The sequence below is a fragment of the Saccopteryx bilineata genome, chromosome 10 (assembly GCF_036850765.1).
Source record: "Saccopteryx bilineata isolate mSacBil1 chromosome 10, mSacBil1_pri_phased_curated, whole genome shotgun sequence".
In the NCBI taxonomy this organism is placed as follows: domain Eukaryota; kingdom Metazoa; phylum Chordata; class Mammalia; order Chiroptera; family Emballonuridae; genus Saccopteryx; species Saccopteryx bilineata.
Window position 1 is genome coordinate 74,339,839 of NC_089499.1, and position 23,985 is coordinate 74,363,823.

The following is a 23,985-nucleotide window of genomic DNA, read 5'->3' on the forward strand; positions in this document are numbered from 1 at the left end:
TTCTGAACATTTGGTGATTTATTCAGAAATTAGGTATGAGCGTTTTCCTATTGAATTCAAGAAAGAACTCTTGAAAGTTCTGTTTAATTATAAACAGAACTAAAGCCACTGGCATTAAGTTGACCTTGTCCCTCCACACTTGCACATTTTCTCAGTGGCCAAAGGCACTTACTCACAAATAGTAAGGCTAAGCTTGTCTTCACATGCAGCTCCTTCTCTCCAGTGCCGTGATTCAGGGAGGTCAGAGTGAATTTGTAGACTTCCTGTGCAGCGAAGAACTATGCAGATACTCCTGAGGATCAATAAAAAACTAGCTTCAAGGTTGGCAGCCTCTAGATTGATTATTCCGGAGCCTGGGTCTTGATCCTTAAGCACGAAAGAGGTGGCTGTATTAATATGGGGAGGAGCTGAGGCTCCTCCATTTCTACATGACTAATAGAAAATTCCTCTAGAAATGTGAATTTTTCTTAGCTGCTCTGAGCTGGCTTCATTGTCCCTGATCCTCCCAACCATATTTCATTTCCCTGCATTGTCCCCTAGCAGAAAAGCCTGAGCTAGCTCAAGACCTTTTTCATAATGAGCATGTTAGTTTGTTTTTCTATTAATTTAACCCTCAAAGCATCTGTGCCCAGCCAGAGCTCGTTTCCCCTTTGGTTGCCATTTCAAGGTGGTGTTTCATATGAGTCATCCTTAATGGCTGTCTGAGTGACGAGTGACGACTGTCATCTACAACTTCTAGGGCTTTTATTTTGGGAGCGCTTCAGTTCACAGGGAAGCTTGCAGCAAACGTTGTTTAAGATTACACACTAGCCCTGGCCGGTTGGCTCAGCAGTAGAGCGTCGGCCTAGCGTGCGGAGGACCCGGGTTCGATTCCCGGCCAGGGCACATAGGAGAAGCGCCCATCTGCTTCTCCACCCCTCCGCCTGGCTTTCCTCTCTGTCTCTCTCTTCCCCTCCTGCAGCCAAGGCTCCATTGGAGCAAAGATGGCCCGGGCGCTGGGGATGGCTCTGTGGCCTCTGCCTCAGGCGCTAGAGTGGCTCTGGTCGCAATATGGCGACGCCCAGGATGGGCAGAGCATCGCCCCCTGGTGGGCAGAGCATCGCCCCTGGTGGGCGTGCCGGGTGGATCCCGGTCGGGCGCATGCGGGAGTCTGTCTGACTGTCTCTCCCCGTTTCTAGCTTCAGAAAAATGAAAAAAAAAAAAAAAAAAAAGATTACACACTAATTAGCCTGTCCTCTTGTCAGCTCTTCCTCCTCTCTGTGTTCCTTAGCCTGGACTTATCTGAGTGCACGTTGCCCTGCTTAGTAAGTTCAGAGCAAGGAAAATCATGCTTATTTTAAAGTCCAATTCATTCAATAAAAAGATGATTAAAAGAATCTTTTGCTCTTTATTGGTAAACACTGAGTTTTACTTAGTGTCCTGTTATCTTGATGGGAAGTCTTAAAATTGCTCACAAGCTGTGATGTTTATGTTTGAACTCTGGGTTTTTTTCTTTTTTTTTTCAAACATAAGGTAATACGATTATCAGAATGCTTCCCCAGGAAAGACCGCACCTATTCAAAGTGATTGCTTAGAAAAGTCTAGTTACCTTTGGATAAGATGCAGGAAAACACAACTATGTAATGGTCTGTGGCCAGCTTTATAATACCGTGGTTTGATTTGTAGAAATGAATTATAAAGGCAGGCAAAACAAGGTGCTGCATCAGTAAAAATCCAATTTGTGCAATTTAGAAGTATACCTGAAAATAATCAGAGCCAGTGTAGTTGATGGAGAAAGATGACCTGCATGATTAGAAATTACTGACTTACTAATGATCCAGTGGTAAACGGGAATATCCCCAAGGCAACAATATTAAAGCAAGAGTAATGATTACCCATTTGCAACAGATTTAGAAGATTTTATATCTAGTCCCTTTGTTTTCTGCTAGTAGCTATTTTCTGTTCATCTTGTCTTCTAGATAGGAAAAATAATTGGTGCAGTTTCTCATCATGTCAAAATGTCTGATGATAATAAGATATAGAATATTGGGCTAGGGGACTGCAGTAGCTGTACTAATCTTCAAAATCTCTCTGTCAAAGTTGGTGTTTTCAGCTTTAAAGTGGAATGTATTATTCAACCTACATCTTTTGAAAATCTTGAAATTGTCAAGGAAGTTTCTCCAAAGAAAGGAACACTTTTCTTGGAAACACATCCTCTCTATTGTGTTAAAGCTTTTTTTTCCCAAAAAAATTTCATGTTCAGTTTGTTTAGATGATTTTGATCAAGAGCTAAGGTTAGATGCCTATAAAATTTTAAGACAAAAAACAGTATCAAATTCCTGATTCAGCTTGGTACACGTGAAAGATCTGTTTTGCCACAGTACAAAAGCAGTCCAGAGTGATTTTCTAACTTACCCTATTCCTATCAAATGGCTTTTTAAAAAATCAACATCAGAAATATGAGTTGCCTATTCAGTTTGTATTTATCAGTCATGAATTTGTTCAGTGGATGCATTCGTCAGGCCTGAGTTACCCGTCTTTTTGACATTTGACCCATCTCATTGGTCAGGATAGGCCCAGCAATCAATGGAATGCCATGATTTAACTAATAGCCCTTACTTTCTTTCCTACTGATATAAAATATAGGCCATGTTTGCAATCAGTTGTGTCTTAGATTCATGGAAATAATTCATTTTTTCAAGCTCTTTGACACAAATGCCGAAATAGAAACTGGTGCTTGCATTATGCATCTACCAACCATTTTGGATTAGAACTTTTGTCATAACTACAATGAGAATAGCTTGGCTATGGTGTCAGATTCTGAAATAATTTGCAAGTGTTTAAGGGAGAAACATGGCAAATATATATTGTGTATCTTTTAAGAAAAAAAGAAAATTATATGCATGTGGTCAGTGTTGAGAAATATAGTTGCTTTAGAGAGAGATGTGTGCTCCCCGACTGTGTGTATTTGAACTGTAAGCATTGATGTTGAATTGTTTGAATACAAGCTTCTCACCCATACTCTAGCTGACGCTGTGCAGAAGACTGTATCCTATTAGAACTATATTTTAAAACTGGAAGGGACATTCTAATCCACAGTAGCTACAGTGGGTCCGTTGCCTGGGACAGAATTTACTTTATTTTTTTTCTTGTTTTTGCTTGAGTTAGAATGACTATCTCTGTTTGTTGCTTGATTTATTTGTGAAATATTTCCACCTAAAAGTTTTACTAAAACCTGACCTGTGGTGGCGTAGTGGATAAAGTGTCTACCTGGAACACTGAGGTCGCCAGTTCTAAACCCTGGGCTTGCCTGCTCAAGGCACATACAAGAAGCAGCTGCTATGAGTTGATGCTTCCTGCTCCTCCTCCTCACCTTCTTTTCTCTCCTCTCTCTAAAATTAATAAATAAAATCTTTAATTAATAAATAAAATAAATAAAGGTTTACTAAAAAATACAAAAGGTTTTTTATAAAATGCTCAGCATAAAGCTAAGCTCTCAATCAGAATGCCTCTGTGCCTCTTGGGCAGTTGGCAGTGTCTAAAGACAATTTTGGTCACTACAGTTTGGTGGAGGAAGGGACGTGTGCCTGACATCTAGTGGGTAGAGGCCAGGGGTGCTGCACAGGCCAGCCCCCAACAAAAAGGAGTTATTAGATTGAGAAACCTCAGTTTAGAGGCTGGTACATAGTAAATGCTTAGTAAAAATTTGCTGTTACTGTTATTGCTAGAATATATTTTTATAGCTGGTGCATATAGTTATTCTTCAAGCTAGTCTCTCCTTTAAATAATGTCACCACAAAATACTGGAAGAAAGGCTCTAAAATTCATTGCAGGTTTTCAGGTATATATTAATGATTCCCCAAACATCTAAACTTCCACAGAGATTCTTTTTATCTGTGGAAATAAATAAGTGCCAAGCTCCCTCTTTGAGTCTGTGAGTTCTGCATACTAGCTCTGCACAGCAGAGAGTACAGAAAGATGAAACATAGCTCCCGGCTCAGCAGTTCAAAACTAAAAACATCAACTTTCAAACCTGCACAAATGGACAGCAGTACCGGCATGGTGGATTGGGGAGAGGACACATTAATAGAGACTACTTGACTTTCTTTCTCCACAAACTATCTAAAGGGTCTACTAAGTAGAACAACAAGAATTAAACATATGCACATGCACATACTACCAACTTCTCCATTTTCAAGGTCATGCCGAGGACTTTTTGATGCTGTTTTATTCATGCGGTTTCTGCACAAATCTCTCAGAATGTGCCAGGCCAGGCGAGCCTGGCTGCGTGTATGCAAATTGTTGTGACCCTGAGATAGCACAGGCAGTGACCTGGAGCACAGAGAAGGAACTGAGGCAGTGCACTTCATTGAAACAAAGGTGACCGTGATGCAGAATGCAGAAAGGCAGAGCGTGTGCCTTGCTGTACATTTAAGTCATGTCAAGACTTGAGTTATTTCAAAACTGGCTTTGATATAATAAAAATCAGAAGCCACAAAGATACATTATGTAACTGAACTTTCCTTTGTCTTTGTCTTTTTTAAAAACTATCAAACATTATAGGAAGTGGTATTTTTTTAAATGTTGCATACTTAGGGCTCTTAATACCTGGCCTTTGTTGAACCATAAGTAATATACTCAATAACAGTAGCATTAAAAAGAGGTTTCATTGACTTAGAGCCTGAGTAGTATGTTCTCTGAAAGTCTTTAATGTTTCCTTTTTCTTTAGGCCATTAATGCACTGTAAGCTTTCGAATGTATATCAGCCCTGTGCCCAACTCAAACTTGTTTATGTAACTGTTCTTTTTCTTTCTTTGTATTTCCATTTGGATATATTGTTCTGGAAATGAACAGTTGTATATTTTAGACCCCAAATTCAAATAGCCAGAGGGTTTTTGATTGTTATTTGTTGATGATGACAGGATTTGAATGTTTCTGTCATTCATGTGGTAACTCTCTCGCTTTAACATTCATTCATTTCCAGTGTAATCAATGGGAAATATTTTACGTGTGGCTCCCATAGCATTATCTGGCCATCCTCTGTAGATAAGGCAGTCCCTGGTATTCAGGCACTCCACGTTCCACCAGGATATAATGACTTCGAAAGTCTGTTTTTTTGTGGGTCACAAACTCATTCAATCCAATTAATATAATTAAACCCAAACAACAGTAGCTATGTTGCTCTAAAATACTTCCTTTCTTCAGCTAGCTTTGATGCAAACATTTGAGCTCCTGTGTAGAACAAACTCATCTGAAACAATATGATTTCCTGAGCTGCCTTCTACATAGTATTACCTATTTTCTTAAAATCTGAAATGGCAATGGCATTAATATTCATCAGAATCCAACTGGTATACTTGATAGTAAATTTCCATTAGGTCAGAGTGAGATGAGTCATTCTGCAGGTTAATTGGACAAGAATTGCCTTCTAATTTAAAAGAGCATAATTCACCCTGGCCAGATAGCTTGGTTGGTTAGTGCATTGACCCAATATGCAAAGGTTGTCAGTTCGATCCCTGGTCAGGGCACATACAGAAACAGATGAGGGTTTCTCTCTTCCACCCCTCTTCCTCTCTCTCTAGAACCAATCAATAAATTAAAAAAAAACTATTTATAAAACCCGATTCTATCTTTATGAAGACTCCCTCTTAGGAGTATGACTTCAGTTTTCTCAGTGCCAATTAATGGAGTCTGGGCTATCCCCAAAACTTGGTATCATTTTTAAATAGCTAAGTGTAATAATATGTTATTCTTTTCCATCAGATGATGCCTTTAATTTCTGGTTATCAAGGTTCTAATAAAGACTATGATTTTTGGCCTGCCCATAAGTGAGATTATAAAATCCAGCAATTAGGAAACCATTTAAAAATTAATTTGGAGGAAGTTAATTGCAGATTTAATGTGCTGTTTTTGCAACTTGGTCAACCAAATGTTTCAGCCTGATTAACAGTACTTTTCAAGAGCTGAAACATTATGCCTGAGGAATGGTTTTTCCTTGTCAGCTTTTATTCTTATATATTCCTCTTAGGTTGTAGATACACAAAACTACTTCAGTGAATTCCACAATTTAAAAAAGTGTCTCCATCTCCAGGAATAGGAGGAAAAAAAGAAGAAGCTGGAGAAAATAATTCTATTTACAAGGTCCTACAAGTTTCAGTGATTTATTCTTCTTGGGTTTATACTCTTAAACTTACCAAGAAATTATCTTTTAGAAGACTGTAGCTCCAATTTTCAAAGAGCCTCAAATCCTCCAGGACAGAAGCCATTTGGGATTTTCATTTCATGTGGCAGCTCTGTTTCTAGGTTGTACTAAATGTTTCCTAATGTTCCTCCCAACCTCTCCAATTGTCCTAAAAGTTTTGTAAACTTGAGAGAGTCCTGAGACTCGAATACTTTCCTCATTCACCAACATTGATAGGCAGTGAGTTTGCAGATTTCAGACCTCCCCTGGGGTCCCTTTCATTAGAAATTAGAAACCTCTATGAGAGCTGTGAAAGGGATTAGGGGTGATTCCCAGGTCTGTGAGTCTCCCCCGCACCTCCCTCCAAAACTTCCACTTACACACTCTGTCTTCTCAGTGCTCTGTGTCCTGCGGCCAAGGCGTGCAGCGGAGAAATGTGGGCTGTCAGATGGGAACACGCAAAGTAGCCAGAGAGACCGAGTGCAACCCGTACACCAGACCAGAGTCGGAGCGCACCTGCCGGGCCCCACTGTGTCCTCTCTACGCTTGGAGGGCAGAGGACTGGCAAGAGGTAAGTAGAGCCATGAAGTGGGCACCTGCCAGGCATTGTGCTCAACCCCTTTTCTATCATCACATCCATCCCTGGGAAGCCTTCAAGCACAGTGACAAGGCTGGCTCTTTCCCAAAGGTTTGTGGTCAGAGGCAGGCAGCTCACTCCCCCGGGGTGGAACGGCTCCTCCTTTTCCCACAATTTCTCTGTGTGCGACCTTGAAAGTTCCTAGGTTGGCTGCCTCCAGAGACACTTTAACAGGCCTGAGGCAGAATACATACCAATAACTCACAGGAGGAGGGGAAATGGATGAAATATTTGAAAACTGTGTATCCAGACTTGGTCATCCTGTATTAGCCACAGGCAGACTGGGCTAGGACTGCTCTGCAGTTTTCCTCCATCCAGGACTTTGGCTCCAGGTAGGAGACAGGCCCTCACTGGAAACTTGAGTTAATTAGTGAAGGATTTCAGCATTAAGAAATGAAGGAATCAGAACTGCTCTGTCGATGCAGAAATAGACAGACTTGTCTCCCACTTAATGTTTGGTTAAAGAAAATGTTAACGTTTAATGTTAATTTTTACTTAAAAAATACACAAAATGTCCCTGGGGAAAAGTCTGGTTGCAAGGTAAGACATTAGTAGAAGGTAACCTCTGTATCCAGAGCAGATTAGACTGTAGAAAAGGGGGCGAAGAGCCTTAGGAAGCAAGACCATGTCTGCCAACATTAAAATGAAATAGAAAATGCATGCTGTTTTCACAATAACCAAGATGAGGAAACAACCCAAGTGTCCTTCAACAGGTGATTAGAAAAAGAAGATGTGGTACATATACAGGGGTGGGCAAAAGTTGGTTTACAGTAATAATACAAATAAATAATACAATCATTAATAAATAATAATACAAGAATAAACAATTTTGCATACTCACAACTGTAGACCTACTTTTGCCCACCCTTGTATATTCAGTGGAATACTACTCAGCCATAAAAAGATGAAATACTGCCATATGTGGCAACATAGTTGGAGCTTGAGAGTATCATGCTAAATTAAATGAGTGAGGCAAAATAAGTGAAAGTAAAAGAGCCATGTGATTTCATGCCTATGTGGAATATAAAACTGAAAACAATGAACTAATAAACAAAAATCAAACTCACAGACATGACACGGTGGTGTTTACCAGAGGAGAAGGGGGGCAGGGAGAATGAAGATGGTAAAGGAGGTCAACTCTATGGTAACAGAAGGAGACTAAACTTTGAATTGTAAACACACAATACAATATACAACTGCCAGATTATAAAGTTGTATACCTGCCCTGACCGATTGACTCAGTGGTAGAGCATCAGTCCAGCATGTGGAAGTCCCCAGGTTCGATTCCTGGTCAGGGCACACAGGAGAAGTGCCCATCTGCTTCTCTTCCACTCCCCCTTCTCTTTTTCTCTTTCTCTCTCTTCCCCTCCCACAGCCCTGGCTCAATTGATTCAAGCACATAGGCTCCAGGTGCTGAGAATGGCTCCATGGAGCCTCCACCTTAAGTGCTAAAAATAGCTTGGTTGCGATCATGGCCCCAGATGGGCAAAGCATCGGCCCCAGACCAGGGTCACCAGGTGGATCCTGGTCAGGGCACATGCAGGAGTCTGTCTCTTTATCTCCCCTCCTCTTGCTTAAAATAAATAAATAAATAAGAAAGAGAGAAAGAGAAGAAGAAAGGAACGAAGGAAGAAAGGAAGGAAGGAGGGAGGGAAGGAAGGGGAAAGAAAGGAAAGCTGTACACTTGAAATTTATGTAACATTATTAACTAATGTTATCCCAATAAGTTTAATTTTAAAAAAAGAAATTGAATACTGTAAAAGGTTCAATAATATGAATAATGAAACAGAAATTTCTTACCAGGAATGGTTTTTAGAATGGGGGTGGGGGACATGCCTGCATTGTGCTAAGTGCTTAATGGTCATCACCTCACTTAATCTTTTTAACCTCTAGACAAAGTGGGTATGATTTTTATGACCCCATTTTGCAGTTGAGAAAAATGAGGTTTGGAGAGCCAATGTCATTGGTCCAAGTGCCACATATCTAACAAGTGGAAAAGCAAGACTTGATCCTAAGTTTATTCTATTAAAGCATTATGAGACATTTCACTGTATTTTTTATTATTATTACTATTTTATACAAGTATTATGGCAATGTCATTTTTCCCCAGTTTTATTGAAATATAACTGACAGATAACATTGTATTCATTTTTGGTAAAAACATGGTGATTTGATATATCTGTGTATTGTGAAATAATTACCATAGTAAGTTTAGTTATTGGTAACAATAACTATTTTATAGTTAATATCCATCAGCTCACATATTTACAGATTATTTTTCTTGATTAGAAGTTTTAAGAGCTACTCTCTCAGCAAATTCTAAATATACGATATGGTATTGTTAGCTATAGTGACCATGCTGTCCATCACATCCCTGGACTTACTTGCCTCATCACTGAAGCTTCTGCCTATTGACCAGCTTCACCCATTCACATACTTCCTACCCCCACTCCCCACCACATCTGGCCCCACCAATCTGTCTCTATATTTATAAGTTTGGGTATTCTTTTAAAGATTCTGCATTTAAGTGAGATTATATAGTATCTATCTTTCTTTGATATATATTACCCTGAAGGTTTATCATGTTGTCACCAATGGTAGGATTTCCTTTTTTATGGTTGAATTATATTCTATTGTATATATATGGACCATATTTTCTTTACCCATTAATCCATCAATGGACACTTAAGTTGCTTCCATATCTTGGCAATTATAAATAATGCTGCATAAACATGGGGATGCAGGTGTCTCCTTGAGTTAGTGATTTTGTTCCTTCTGATAAATACTCAGAAATGGAATTGCTGGGTCATATGGTAGCTCTGTTATTAATTTTTTGAGAAACCTACACATTGTTTGCATTAATGACTGCACCAATTCACTTTACCACCAACAGTGCATGAGGCTTCCCTTTTCTCCACATCCTCACCAACACTTATTATTTCTTGTCTGATTGATGATAGCCATTCTAACAGGTGTGAAGTCATATCTCACTGTGGTTTTGATTTGCATTTCCCTGATGATTAGTGATGTTGACTACTCTTTCATATTTCCGTTAACCATTTATATGTCTTCTTTTGAGAAATGTCTATTCAAGTCCTTTGCCCAATTTTAGTTTGATGTATTCCTGCTTGTTTGTTTTTGCTTTTATTTTCTTTGGTTTTGCTGTCAATGCAAAAATCATTGCCAAGACTGCCGTCAAGAAACTTATCCCCTATGCTTTCTCCTAGGAGTTTCATGAATTCAGACATTATGTTCAAGCCTTTAACCCACTTTTAGTTGATTTCTGTGTGTGGTGTAAGATAGTAGTCCAGTGTCATTCTTTTGCATGTGGCTGTCCAGTTTTCACAACACCACTATTGAAGAGACTGTCCTTTCCCCTTTGTATATTCTTGGCCCCTTTGTCATAAATTAACTGATCATATATTTATGTGAGTTTATTTCTGGGTTCTCTAGTCTATTCCATTGGTCTATGTATCTTTTTTTTATGCCAATACTATATGGTTTTGATTACTACAGCTTTGCAGTATAGGTTGAAATCAGGAAGTGTGATGCCTCCAGCTTTGTTCTTCTTTCTCAAGATTGCTCTAGCTAGTTGGGGTCTTTTGTGGGTCAATTCCCACACAAATTTTAGGATTTTTCTTTATCACTGTGAAAAATGCCTTTGTTATTTTGATAGGATTGCGTGGAATCTGTAGCTTTCTCGGTGTAGTGTGGACATTGTAACAACATTGCTTCTTCCAGTCCATGAGCATGAATTATCTTTTCATTTATTTATATTTTCTTCAGTTTTCTTTCTTCAGTGTATTACAGTTTTCAGGGTATTAATCTTCTATTTCCTTGGATAAATTTATTCCTAGTTGTTTTATTTTTTATTTATTAAATTTATTAAAATGCTGTTTTAAATGGGTTTTTTTTTAGAACTGCAGTCTTCACAGGTGTGTGGATTCACCTTCCAACCCTGTGCTTCTCCCTCACTCCCTACTATGGGTCCATGTTTGTGGTCAGCTCCTATTTAGGGCTGGTGCCTTCTTTCTTCCTCCACCTGCTCTCTCATCCCTCACTCTGCTACATCCTACCTGATACCTGCTTGGGGAAGGCATGTGTCTTGACTTTATTCCCTGTCTCTAGTGAGACCTTGACCTGATGTCAGGGAGCATGCAAGGCACAGCTTCAGAGCTCACAGACCGGGCTGTGCTGGGTTTCTCCACCCCACCCCATTGCCGAAGTTCTCTTCCTCCTAGAAGTCCTTGGCAACCAGCTCAGAGCTTTTGCTTGCTTTTTGAGTGTATATTTTCCCCTTTGTTTCCCCCCTGGTGGACTCACCTGTTTGTTGGCAAGATGTATATCATGCAAGGCACATAGCCAACGGCACTCTCGCTTTTTCAAAAATAATCTAGGCATCCACCTTGAGAAGCAGAAGTTCTGCATGCTCATCATAGCATCATCATATTTTATACAGCCACACATGTTGTACACTGCACGACTCTGGGAGTATTGTTCCCACAGGCTGCAATGTCAGGAGCGTCCCCTAGAGTTGTATAGCACAGTACTGATGATGACAAAAGAAAGGTCATATGTCTTATTGTTTATTAAGCAGTGGACCGAGCACTATGTGGAGAACCTCATTTAACCTTTTCAATAACTCTCTAATGTAGTAATTGCATTTCTATCTTCACTTAGAGATGAGGGAACTTAAGGCTTAGATAGGTTAATTCATCCAAGTTCTTGCATTTACCAAATAATAAGGCTGGGATTTGAAGCCCAGCAGCCTGAACTCTGGAACACATGCTCTGAATCTTTATGTTCTGCTGCCTTCCTTGCACCTAAGGTGAATAATTTCATTTCCCTTTTAATGGCTCTTCCAGCCTTTTACTTGCAGAGTTGGCATCAAAGTAGAAGTCGCTATAGTGGGTGACCACCCACTTGCTTTTAAAAATGAAATTCTTGACCCAGTTGGTTGATGATCAGACCTTAAGCCATGTGGTTGGGGTGAGTGGTTATTGATGATGTTTGAGTGCCTTGGTGGACCGCTTTTGTGCATTATGAAGCCTGTTGGTTGTGTGGGCAGAATGATATCAGTGTGCCTTCATGTGCCAGAGGGTAGACGTAAGGCACAATAAATGGAGAGAACAAAAATGCTCTGTGCAAACATTTGTGTCTTGTTTGTTTATGTCCCAGAGCACCAGATTGTGAATGAAAGACAATGTATTGCTCTGGGAAATTGACTTCAAATCTCTGAACTCCATATAGCACCTCTGCTAAATAGGGGTTCCATGGTGGGCTTTTCTGAAGAGTCAGACTGAGGAGTAAGTGAGGGACTCTGCACATTTTGGACTTCCACGGATGTGGCTTCTCCTCAGGATAGTGGCCTCCTGACGGAGAGTCAGGTGACAGCCAGCACTGCAGCTTCGCCCCCATGTCACAGTGCTGGGATTTCAGTGTCACCTGCTGACTGGGCTGGATATTTGGCCTCTCAGTGATAGGTTTTACCTACTTTAGATTTGTAATGGTCATGAAACAGTCTGAATTTTTACAAAGAAACTTTTTAATTCTTTTGAAAATTATGATCATAATTATTAATAGTATTGTAATCTGACATAAAAATCTTCTTATAGCAGCAGAGGGCTTCCAATCAAATTTGAACTGTGAGACACATCTCTCAGCATTGAAATCTGAGAATAAATCTCCCAGGACTTGAAAGTTCTCTTTTCTCTTTTTTTATCTCTACCTTGATAACTCTCACCTCCCTAGTAACTCTATCTCACAGCAAGGCTGCCCTTCTCCCTCCCTTCCTTCAGTCACCCCTGTTTATCCTTTATACCTCAACCAAGATGTTACTTCCTCCCTGAAGCCAGCTGATGACACCTCTACACCAGTGGACACCGGGCTGTGAGCACTCTCATTGTTGTTGCCTGTTTTCCTCATCTGTGTGATCCACTGTTTGGGGTCAGAGAACCTGTTCACCAGAGCTTTCCCAAGCACTCAGCACAGTGCCTAGAGCAGTGAAGACACTTGTTGAAAGAATAAAATGGATGGAGGAACAAAAAGATAGTTGGAGGGAAGGAAAAGGGAGGGGAGGGGAGGAGAGGGGAAGGGAGGGGAGGGGAGGAGAGGGTAGAGAAAGTGCTTGCTAATTGATGGCTTTTTCTCTTTAGAACTTCTTTTTTTTTTTTCCTTTTTGTGCTTTTCTGAAGCTGGAAACGGGGAGGCAGTCAGACAGACTCCCGCATGTGCCCAACCGGGATCCACCCGGCACGCCCACCAGGGGCGACGCTCTGCCCATCTGGGGCGTTGCTCTGTTGCAACCAGAGCCATTCTAGCGCCTGAGGCAGAGGCCACAGAGTCATCCTCAGTGCCCGGGCAAACTTTGCTCCAGTAGAGCCTTGGCTGTGGGAGGGGAAGAGAGAGACAGAAAGGAAGGAGAGGGGGAGGGGTGGAGAAGCAGATGGGCGCTTCTCCTGTGTGCCCTGGCCGGGAATAGAACCCGGGACTCCCACACGCCAGGCCGATGCTCTACCACGGAGCAAACCGGCCAGGGCGAGCAATGGCCTTTTCTCTTTAAATCTTTAGAATGTCTTTTAGAACAGTCAAGCAAATTCCTGTTTTCCTGTAAGGACAGCTGTTTTATTTTATTGTCACATTGCCATGGACAAGCTGTACTGGGTACATCTGGCCTTTGCAGAGCTGCCCACCCCACAGCTGTTTGGCCCAGGGAAGGGACTTGGTCCACTCTCATACATATTTGGATTCTAAGAACTTTTATTGAGATCAGCTGTGGAGTGATTCCCAAATTTATCTCTGTAGCACAGAAAAGTTAGAAATGAGCAGCAGGTCCTTGGTCAGTTGGTTACAAAGATTTTAATCAAGTTCCCAGTAGGGAGTGATCAAGTTTTGATGTGTATACAAGAGCCAGATATTAACTCTTTATTATTCATTCAACAAGTCCCTATGAAGCACCTGCACAGGCACTAGGCACTAGGGATGCAGCAGAGATTGTGGAGTGGCCACGATGGGGTTGACAGAGAGAACAGCAAACGTGTCACATGAGACTGCCAACTGTGAAAAGTGCAGTGACGGGAAGAAATGAGCCCTGAGAGAGACAGAGAAGGCCAGGCCAGGCCTCCCTCTCCAGGGTGGTCAGGAGGCCAAGGGCAGGCGAACGGGGTTCCAGGTGGGAAGAGGGAGGAAAGAGCCCGGCACCTTCACACAGAAAAGCAGAGCGTGGCGGGAGCACAGGGAGTGGGGACCTGATGCTGATAGGATTTGGGACACAGAAGTGACCAGGTTAAGGACCTGCCCTGTAGCCCAGGGCATGGGTTTGGGTTTTCTTCAGAACAGGTTTTACAAGCCCCTTCATGACCTGACTTCTGCCACCTTCCGGAATCCCTATCTCAGACCAGAGGTTCTAACAACCCCAGTTGCTGTGTGCATCCCCTTGGCAATCACCTCGAGCCCCCATGGCTGCAGAGCCCGTCCTGGCCTGGTTTGCTCATGTCCTCCTGCAGCCCCTGCCTTGTCCCTCACTACCCAGCACTGCTCTCAGCACTGTGGGCATTCCTGCCTCTTGTCCTCTCCTGCTGTCACAGTGTGTGTCTCCTCCCATTGTCACAGTCTCTGTTGGGAATCCACATCTGCTCACACAGCCACATAAACCAGGGGTCCCCAAACTTTTTACACAGGGGGCCAGTTCACTGTCCCTCAGACCATTGGAGGGCCGGACTATAAAAAAAAAAAAATTATGAACAAATCCCTATGCACACTGCACATATCTTATTTTAAAGTAAAAAAACAAAATGGGAACAAATACAATATTTAAAATAAAGAACAAGTAAATTTAAGTCAATAAACTGACCAGTATTTCAATGGGAACTATGCTCCTCTCACTGACCACCAATGAAAGAGGTGCCCCTTCCGGAAGTGCGGCGGGGGCTGGATAAATGGCCTCAGGGGGCCGCATGCGGCCCGCGGGCTGTAGTTTGGGGACCCCTGACATAAACATTAAACCCCAGGGCCAACAGTATGTCTGCTGTCTTGACACATAGACCCCAAGCTGGGAGAAGCAGCCAGCCTGGGTGTCACAACAGAGACAGAAGGGGAATAGGAAGGTATCAGGGCTGTACCTCAGCACCTAGCATAGAACTTGGCTGATTGAAAACGTTGGCCAAAAGCATGAATGACTTTAAAGTCATGAAATGTCTCCACAGTTCTGTGTCTACCTTTTTCTCTCGCAAATAGACAATTTTGGGATAAAAGTACCCAAAAAGCTCATTCCTGAATTTAGTGTGAGCTTTGAGAATAGAACCTATTGATAATTTAAAGACTGCTTCTTTTTTAAATTTAAAGCAATGTTGGCTAGGTTGGTTGTGCAGCACATAGAACACAGAGCTGTTCCGTTCGTCCTGTGCATACAGTGGTGGCCTGGCCCTAGAGACAGCGGGACTTTCAGCCATGGAGAAAATCAACAACCTTACAAGGCAGAGTACGTGAATGTGAAGTGATTTCCTCCCCCAATACCCTCCCCCCAATCCTGTCCCAATGGTTAGGGAATGTCACCAAAAAAGTGCAAAGCACCTTTAAAGTGCAAAGTACCTTAAATGTTTATCTTAGGTCTTACTCTCAAATTTGGAAAATCATCCCCTGCCCCCACCCTGGTAACTGCAGCATATTTAGAGACAGCATGTTGCCTGTGACATGATGGGTGTCCACCAATTCGTCCCAGTGCTGTGATGATTTGCTTTCTGAATCAGTGTGGTGGGAACTGCAGGAGGTTGGTGGTGTGACTGAGATACGTGGTGTACTTTTTCCTAAAAGCTGTAATGAAACTTGAGAAAACCTTTGGAATTAAAATGAGGGTAGTTGACCTTTCCAGCTGTTTTTTTAGGACAATTCTAGGTCATTTTCCAGGAGAAAGGAAAAGAGTTCATAAATCACAGTGAGGGGAGAGATGATACCGAAGGCTGATGATAGAATCCAAGCACAGGCTGGGTTTGCTTTCCGACCACTCCGCCTCGTGCTCTCCAAGCGTCCAGAACTGCCAGAGAAAAGCTTGCTTTGTGATTTCAGAATGCCTGTTGACTCATTCCAAAGCACTGAGCATGTCAGTTCCTTATTTACCTTCATTTCTCATGAAGTTATACTCAACTGTGGACAAAAAGGGCCACATACTAAACCTGACAAGCTTGGAGGAGGCCAACGTGGTGAGCCCTACAAACTCCAAGACCTAAAGTAGGCACATAGGATGATCTGATCATAAAAATTCCTCCCTAAAATACAGTCATGAGGGTAGTCACGTCCTGGGCCTGCAGGTTCCTTGACAAAGGTCAGTGTTTACCCTGAGTCAGCCTGTCTATTTTCCTTCTGCATCTAAGATAACATGCCTTTGAAATGTCAGTGTAATCTCCCATTTCAGAGCCCTCAGGGCACACCACACACCAGAGCAGACACCACAGAATCCTCACTGTTACCTTGTTCCCGGAATGCTCTGTGCTGGAAATGTTAGCCGTTAGCCATCCTGTACCCGTCAGTGTTAGACATGTGTCTCTCCATTTTACTTTGTATCCAATCCCAGAGACTTCCCAGTTTTGCTCTCTCTCACCCCTTAATCAACCACCCTTAGATTTCACGCAGCCCTCTGTACATCTTTCCCTTTGATCCTGATGTACAAAATAAGATGCCAAACTGCCATTCTCTGGAGCCTTTTCTCAATCTGATGAGATTTTGCTTCCCAGCAATTGTCGGTTTGGCTCAAATAAACTCATAAAAAGTTTCTACAGGTTTGGATGTTTCTGGTAAGGTTTCCCAGCTCCCTTTTCCACCACTGACAAAAGAGTTTCTATGGTAGTTAAACATTCTTCAAAACCAAGAGAGAAACACATAACAAGTAGAAAGTATTTAGTAATCCTTGCATTTCTGCTCTAAATGGTTACTCATTGACACAGATTTAAGCCCTGGGAGTGAGAGGAAGTGATGAGATGCTGGAACGTTAGTCCAGGTTGGCGGCTCAGTCCTGATCTCTGAGTCAGGGTCCCCATTTCTGAGCCACTCCTTTTTCTAAAGGGAGTTAAGTATTTCTTCTGCATATATCTACATAATACAGATTAACCACGTTTTGTTATATTCAGTGACTTCCTAACTTAGTTGGCATTTTTAAAATAAAGACATTATTACTTCACAGTCATTCCTGGCACCCTCCAGGGGCACAGAAAACTCCCAAACCGTAGAGCCAAGATTGAGCTAGGCGCCGGACCCAGCCAACCTCCTGCACCAGGTGAAAGGGATTTGCTCCTCTGTGCTCATCTCATAGTGCTTTAGGTTCATATTGGTGCCCCCGAAAAATCACAAATAACTTCACTTTCTAGATATCGAGGTTTTCTTCCAAGCAGCAGAGATTTTAAAAAAATTGTTTTTCCAAAGACAAATTTTGAGTTAAGGTTGCAAATGATAAGGGACTACCAGAACACACCATATATTCCTTCTACTTTGGCTCACAGAAGATACGGTGTATCATGTGACCCAGCATTTTCACTCCTAGGGATGTGCCCAAGAGAGTTAAAATTAGGTGTTAAAACTTACACATGTATGTGCAAAGCAGTTCTAGTCAAAAGAAGGAAACAACCCAAATGTCCATCAACATTCGAACAAAATGTGGTATAGCCATACAAAGGACTCTAGTTCAGCAATAAACAGATACATGCTTAACATGGAAGAACCATGAAAACATCTTAAATGAGAGAAGCAGTCACAAAAGGACACCTACTGGATAATTCCATTTATATGAAATACCCAGAACAAGCAGATTCACAGTGACAGAGAGCATACTGGTGGTTGCCACAGGCTGGGAGGATGAGGGACCACTTAACAGGTACAGGGTTTCTTTTTGCAGTGAGGAAAATGTTTTGGATAGATAGTGGTAATTATTGCACAACATTGTGAATAAGTGCTACTGAATTATACACTTTAAAGTGATGAATTTTATGTTATGCATATTTTACTACCAAAAAAGAGGAGGGGAAAGGAAGGAAAGGAGGAAGGAAGGGAAGGAGGGAGGGAAGGAGGAAAAAGAAAAGAAAGAAAAGCATGAAGCTTATCAGGGAAGAATATCTTTTTTATTTTATTTGTTTATTACAGTTTACTGTTGATATTTTATATTAGTTTCAAGTATACAGCATAGTGGTTAGATAATCAAATGCATCATATATAGTTATTACAATATTATTGACTATAGTCCCTATGTGTACTTTATATCTCCATGACTGTTTTGTACCAATTAGTACAGGGTGTCCTCAGGTTACAATAGTCTTGACATATGACATTTTGAGTTTATGATGCTCACTCCCATAAAAAACTTTAAAAAGTTGAGACGTGAGTGTTTCGGCCCATGCTGTTAGCACCCTACTTAAGGACTACAGGGGAACTAGTTGGGTTCCATGGCAGAGGAACACGCAGTGAAGCAGCACGAGTGAGGGAGTTGACATCCCCCAGTAGCTTACCGATGCCATTTTGGACTGTTAAAAGCACAAGTGTTACGTTTGTGTTGGACTCAGGTGTGTTTCAACTTACACCAAAACTCAGGTTACGTCACTGTTGTTGGAACCAAACTGTGTTGTAACCCAAGGACCCCCTGTACTAATTAATCCCTTCATCTTTCTCACCCAGTCCCTAACCCTCCCCTCATCTGGCAGCCCTCAGTCTGTTCTCTGTATCTGTAAATATGTTTCAGACTTTTCATCCACTCATTTATTGATGGGCACTTGGGTTTCTTCCAAATTCTGGCTATTAGAAGTAACACTGCAATAAACATAGGAATGCATATATCCTTTCGAATTAGTGTTTGGGGTTTCTTTGGATATATACCCAGAAATAGTTATAAGGCAGATCCATTTTAATTGCTGAGGAATCTCCATACTGTTTTCCACAGAGGCTGCACCAGTCTGCATTCCCACCAGCAGTGCAGGAGGGTTCCCTTTCTCCACATCCTCGCCAGCACTTGTTTGTTGATTTATTAATGATAGCCATTCTGACACATGTAAGGTGATATCTGATTGTAGTTTTAATTTGCATTTTTTTGATGATTGATGATGTTGAGCATCTTTTCATATGTCTATTAGTCATCTATACGTCTTCTTTGGAGAAATGTCTATTAAGATCCTCTGCCCATTTTTACTTTTTTTTCTCCTTAAGTGAAAAACAAGGAGGCAGAGAGACAGACTTCCACATGCACCCCAACTGGGATCTACCTGGCAAGTCCCCTATGGGGTGATGCTCTGCCCATCTGGGGATGTTGCTCTACTCCTCAGCAACTGAGCTATTTTAGCACCTGAGGGGAGGCCATGGAGCCATCCTCAGCACCCGGGGCCTACTTGCTCCAACCAAACCATGGCTGTGGCAGAGAAAGAGAGAGACACAGAGAGAGAACAGATAGGGGGAGGAGTGGAGAAGCAGATGGTCGCTTCTTCTGTGTGCCCTGACCGGGAGTCAAACCTTGGACATTAACAGGCTTGGCCGATGCTCTACCACTGAGCCAACTGGCCAGGGCCCCTCTGCCCATTTTCAAATGGTCCTGTTTGTATTTCTGGTGTTGAGCTATATGAGTTATCAATTTTTAATTTTAGCCCCTTATCAGCTATGTCATTAGCAAATGTCTTCTTCCATTCAATAGGTTGTCTTTTTGTTTTGTTGTCAGTTTTCTTGGCCATACAAAAACTTTTTAGTTTGATATAATCCCTTTTATTTATTTTTTTCTTTTGTTTCCTTTGCCCAATAAAATATATCAGAAAAAAAATATTGCTAAGAGAAATGTGAGAGATTTTGCTGCCTATGTTTTCTTCTAGGTGTTCTATGGTTTGGAGTTCTTAGATTTAAGTTTTTTTTTTTGTTTTTTTTTTTTTGTTTTTTTTGGTATTTGTCTGAAGCTGGAAACAGGGAGAGACAGTCAGACAGACTCCCGCATGCGCCCGACCGGGATCCACCCGGCACGCCCACCAGGGGCGACGCTCTGCCCACTCAAGAGGAAGTGACTAAATAATAGTTTGAAAACCATCTGGTCATAGTTTTGAAAAGATTCCATGCTTGAGTGGGTGATTGAATTAAATAGAACTTCAGGTCCTTTCCAGAGCTGAAATTCATTCATTCCTGACCCCTTCCTGCATTCACACAGCCACTCACTGAGAGTTTCTCGCTGCGCCAGGAGTGGTGTTGCAGGAATGAGTTCTCTGATGACACCAGCCTGCAGAGATCTCAGTCTTAAAGGTGCTATAGACAGGAGAGCAAGTAATTACAACAGGATACTACTCTTCCATATATAATAGATAACAGGTATCATATATGTAACAGGATACTATTATTCTATTATTCTTTCATGTCAACACTCATTCTTTGTCTGTACAGTGCACCAAGAGCTGTGGCGAAGGCTCCAGGTCCCGCAGGGTGACGTGCGTGCAGGAGGGCGGCAGCAAGGTTCCCAGCGTGCACTGCGACAGGAGCAAGCGGCCTGCTGACCACGAGAGCTGTCGCTTGCAACCCTGCGAGTACATCTGGATCACAGGAGAATGGTCGGAGGTACATCCTGGGGATTGTGTTACCGCCTTCAGGTCAACAGTGGCCTGAGAAAAACAAAGTGATGAGGCAGGACTGTGGGAGACTTGTGCACCTGCCAGTTCTGCCCCTGAGCTCTGAGTTCTGACAAGTCCCTCAGCCTTCTCCACCACAGTCCCATCTGTGCATATTGGGGGAGGTGCACAAGGTTGTCTGAGCTCCCCTCAACTGTTTTTTTGGGGGGGTTGTATTTTTCTGAAGTTGAAAACGGGAGGCAGTCAGACAGACTCCCGCATGCGCCCGTCCGGGATCCACCCGCATGCCCACCAGGGGGTGATGCTCTGCCCCTCTGGGGCGTTGCTCTGTTGCAATCAGAGCCATTCTAGCACCTGAGGCAGAGGCCACGGAGCCATCCTCAGCGCCCGGGCCAATTTTGCTCCAATGGAGCCTTGGCCACGGGAGGGGAAGAGAGAGACACAGAGGAAGGAGGGGGGGAGGGAGGGAGAAGCAGATGGAAGCTTCTCCTGTGTGCCCTGGCCAGGAATCGAACCCGGGACTCCTGCACGCCAGGCTGACGCTCTACCACTGAGCCAACCGGCCAGGGCCCTCAACTCTATTTTGTGATTCACCTTGATGTCCTGTTCAATGATTTGGAAGAAGTTAAGACAGAGGCTGCAAATTTTTAAGATGCCTCTCTGTGCCTGAAGAGAGTGAAGTGTAAGAAAAGGTTTTAGTGTCAGGGAGACAGTAGGGAAAGGTGGAGGCAGGGAAAAACCAGTACATGGTGTGTAATGAGACAGGCTCTCTCCCAGTCTGGCTGAGGCCATTTGGAAATGTGGGTCCAGTCTCATGGAAACCTGACTTCTCAAGAGAGGACAAAAATCTGGAATTTTATGTCTCCTAATTTAAAAATATGGAAACAAATTATTTGTTAAAAACATTGTGTGGGGCATGCCAAACACATTCTTGGGCCAGATGTTGGTTACCCATTTAACAACCCTGACCCAGAGTAACAAAATAATTTTCCATAATAGACAAGGAATCTCAAGTATCTATTCTCTCTTCTCTCCTCCTGGATACTTTTTATTATTAATCCAGCAATAGTAATAATAGTATGATTATACTAATTTCAAACCTCATGATATTTTCAAGTACTGAACGATCTATAACATCAAAACCAGTTGTCATTTGCCCAGAAGAATTTAGAGATGTGAAAGGGAAGTGCCTCGTTCAGAGTAGAGGAGCTGCTGAATCAGGTCTCTTCAAGTGTTTAAGTGTGTTGAGCGTTGAATTGTTTCTGTACTAAAGGTTGTCCTGAAGACTTTTCTAACTCTGCCTCTCCATCTTTCTCGGTCATTTTGTCTCCCTTTCCTCCCAGAGGACATTTGGCAATGTCTGGAGGCATTTTTAGTTGTCACAACTTGGGGGAGTGGGATGCCTCTGGCAGCTACGAGAGGCCAGGATGCTGCTAACCCTCCTGTCAGGCACAGGACAGGCCCAGTTCCCTCTGCCAGTCCTTGGTGTGATGTGGGCATTCTGCTAAAAAAGTTTTGGTCTCTTTCTAAGACTTGAGTCATGTTACTACTATAGCTTTAATAAAACCTTAATCTTAACCCGAAAAAGATGAGATAGCGAGAAGGTTTAAAAATAAATAAAAACCTTCCACACATCTGCAAATTGTATCACAGATTGAAAAAATATGCAGCTATACTGACCAAGTTTAGAGGGCTGGAGACAGGACTTTCACAGAGATACAAGGAACATGGGGGAGGGACCCTAAAAGTGGAATGACGCCAAAGGGACGGGACCAGAATTCCCTCTAGAAGAGCCCTGTTACCTGGGACTCCCGGTGCTCCTTTCTGTGCTCAGCCCATTGACTGAGGACACACTGCTCTCCCTCCCTGGAGATGAGCCTCCTGTACTTCGGAACTGTGGTCTGCAATGGATGGAGGAAGCCAGAGGCGATGTGTGTTCTTTCCAGAGTCTTGTCAGCGATGTGGAGGTTTCCAAATAAAACCTGACTGTATTTGGGCTCAGCTCCATCAGCAAATGCCTATCTGCCCCTGCGTCACCACAGTCACAGCCACTGAGCTGCTTTGGCTTCTTGGTGGGGGTCAAGTTTGCATACTTGCCTTCTCAGACACAGAGCCTCGTTGAAATTTGTACAGACTGAGGTCACTGCACACCGGCGCTGGGGTAGACGCTCTGAAATCCCCGCAGCTTGGACAGAGCATTTGTGAAACTCCTCAGGCTAGCCTCCCTCTCCTGACCTGGTGTCAGCTGGGTCTTCGGGCACTTGAACAGTAACAGCCAAAGAAGGAAGAAACGGACACAGAGTGTGTACAGGTCTTGAGCCAGCTGGAAGGACTGCTCTGCATGCCTCTGCCTGGGCCTGTTCCTTTCCTGCCTCTGGGATATCTTCAAGGAAAGCCTGCTCCCTGGACAAGTTTCAGGAAAGGAAAGCCACGTGGCTTAATGTAACAAAGCTCAGGAGACACTAGGAAAGGGCAACACTACGGCTTTTTGTAGTAAGAACTAATGGAAGCTTTGGTCCCTTAGCTCAGAAAAGCATCACACACCACAAGCTGCCTGCTCTCTCGGGCTTAGTCTGGCCCTCCTCAGAGAGCCTTTGCTCTCAAGACTCTTCATATTCCACCTTAAGTTTTGTGGCACTGTCATGGAGGATGACCAGTTATTTGATGACTTGAACTAAAAATATCATAAAAACAAAATTTTTAAAATCAGCTTTATTTTTAAATAATATATAAAATACTTAAATAGTTAGCAGGAGAAGTTGAATAGATTATAAAATAAAGAACCAATTAGATGGCCCATCACAGAAACAAACTGGGACACTAGTAATATATTTGTTTCTTCTCCTTTTGTGTATCTTTAATTTTTTTCTTTATTTTTATTTTTTCTTTTTTTATAAAAAAATAGGCAGTCAGCAGACTCCCGCATGCGCCCAACCAGGATCCACCCGGCACGCCCACCAGGGGGCGATGCTCTGCCCATCTGGGGCGTCGCTCTGTTGCAACCAGAGCCATTCTAGCACCTGAGGCAGAGGCCACAGAGCCATCCTCAGCGCCTGGGCCAACCTTGCTCCAATGGAACCTCGGCTGCGGGAGGAGAAGAGAGACAGAAAGGAAGGAGAGGGGGAGGGGTGGAGAAGCAGATGGGCGCTTCTCCTGTGTGCCCTGGCCGGGAATCGAACCCGGGACTCCTGCACGCCAGGCCAATGCTCTACCACTGAGCCAACCGGCCAGGGCCTAGTTTGTGTATCTTTAAATACATTCTAATTATGGGCAAAGGGTTAAATGGCTGACAGAGAGAGAGAGGGAGAGATTTCACACTCAACTCAGATGGGCTTTGGCTCTCTCTCCAGGCCACTGGGTCAGTATCTGATGTGGTCATTGTAGGTTTGGAAAAACATGATTTGCCAGCCGGTGCATGGGCTTTGGAGGTTGTAAATTGAACCAATGACATCTGGATCTCCCCCCACAACACCCACATGCCTTCATCTCCCCCTTTGAAATCCAGAGAAGAGACTTGAGGTGCCCCCAGCCTCTGTGGAGGGGTAGTGGGAGCACCAGACCCGGAAAACGTTGCATAGGGTTGCCTGTCTCCTGTGTGCTGGAAATGTGTGAAGCTAATA

The 23,985-nt window shown here is 42.8% G+C and overlaps 1 protein-coding gene across 1 annotated transcript in view; it reads left to right on the top strand.

The window, feature by feature from the left end:
• ADAMTS9 (ADAM metallopeptidase with thrombospondin type 1 motif 9) overlaps positions 1 to 23,985 on the top strand; it is a 175,809-nt gene that overhangs the window by 127,872 nt on the left and 23,952 nt on the right. The window contains exons 30-31 of the mRNA XM_066244506.1: positions 6,558 to 6,731; positions 20,184 to 20,354. Of these exons, the coding sequence (XP_066100603.1) occupies positions 6,558 to 6,731; positions 20,184 to 20,354 (345 nt within the window). The remainder of the gene's footprint in view (positions 1 to 6,557; positions 6,732 to 20,183; positions 20,355 to 23,985) is intronic.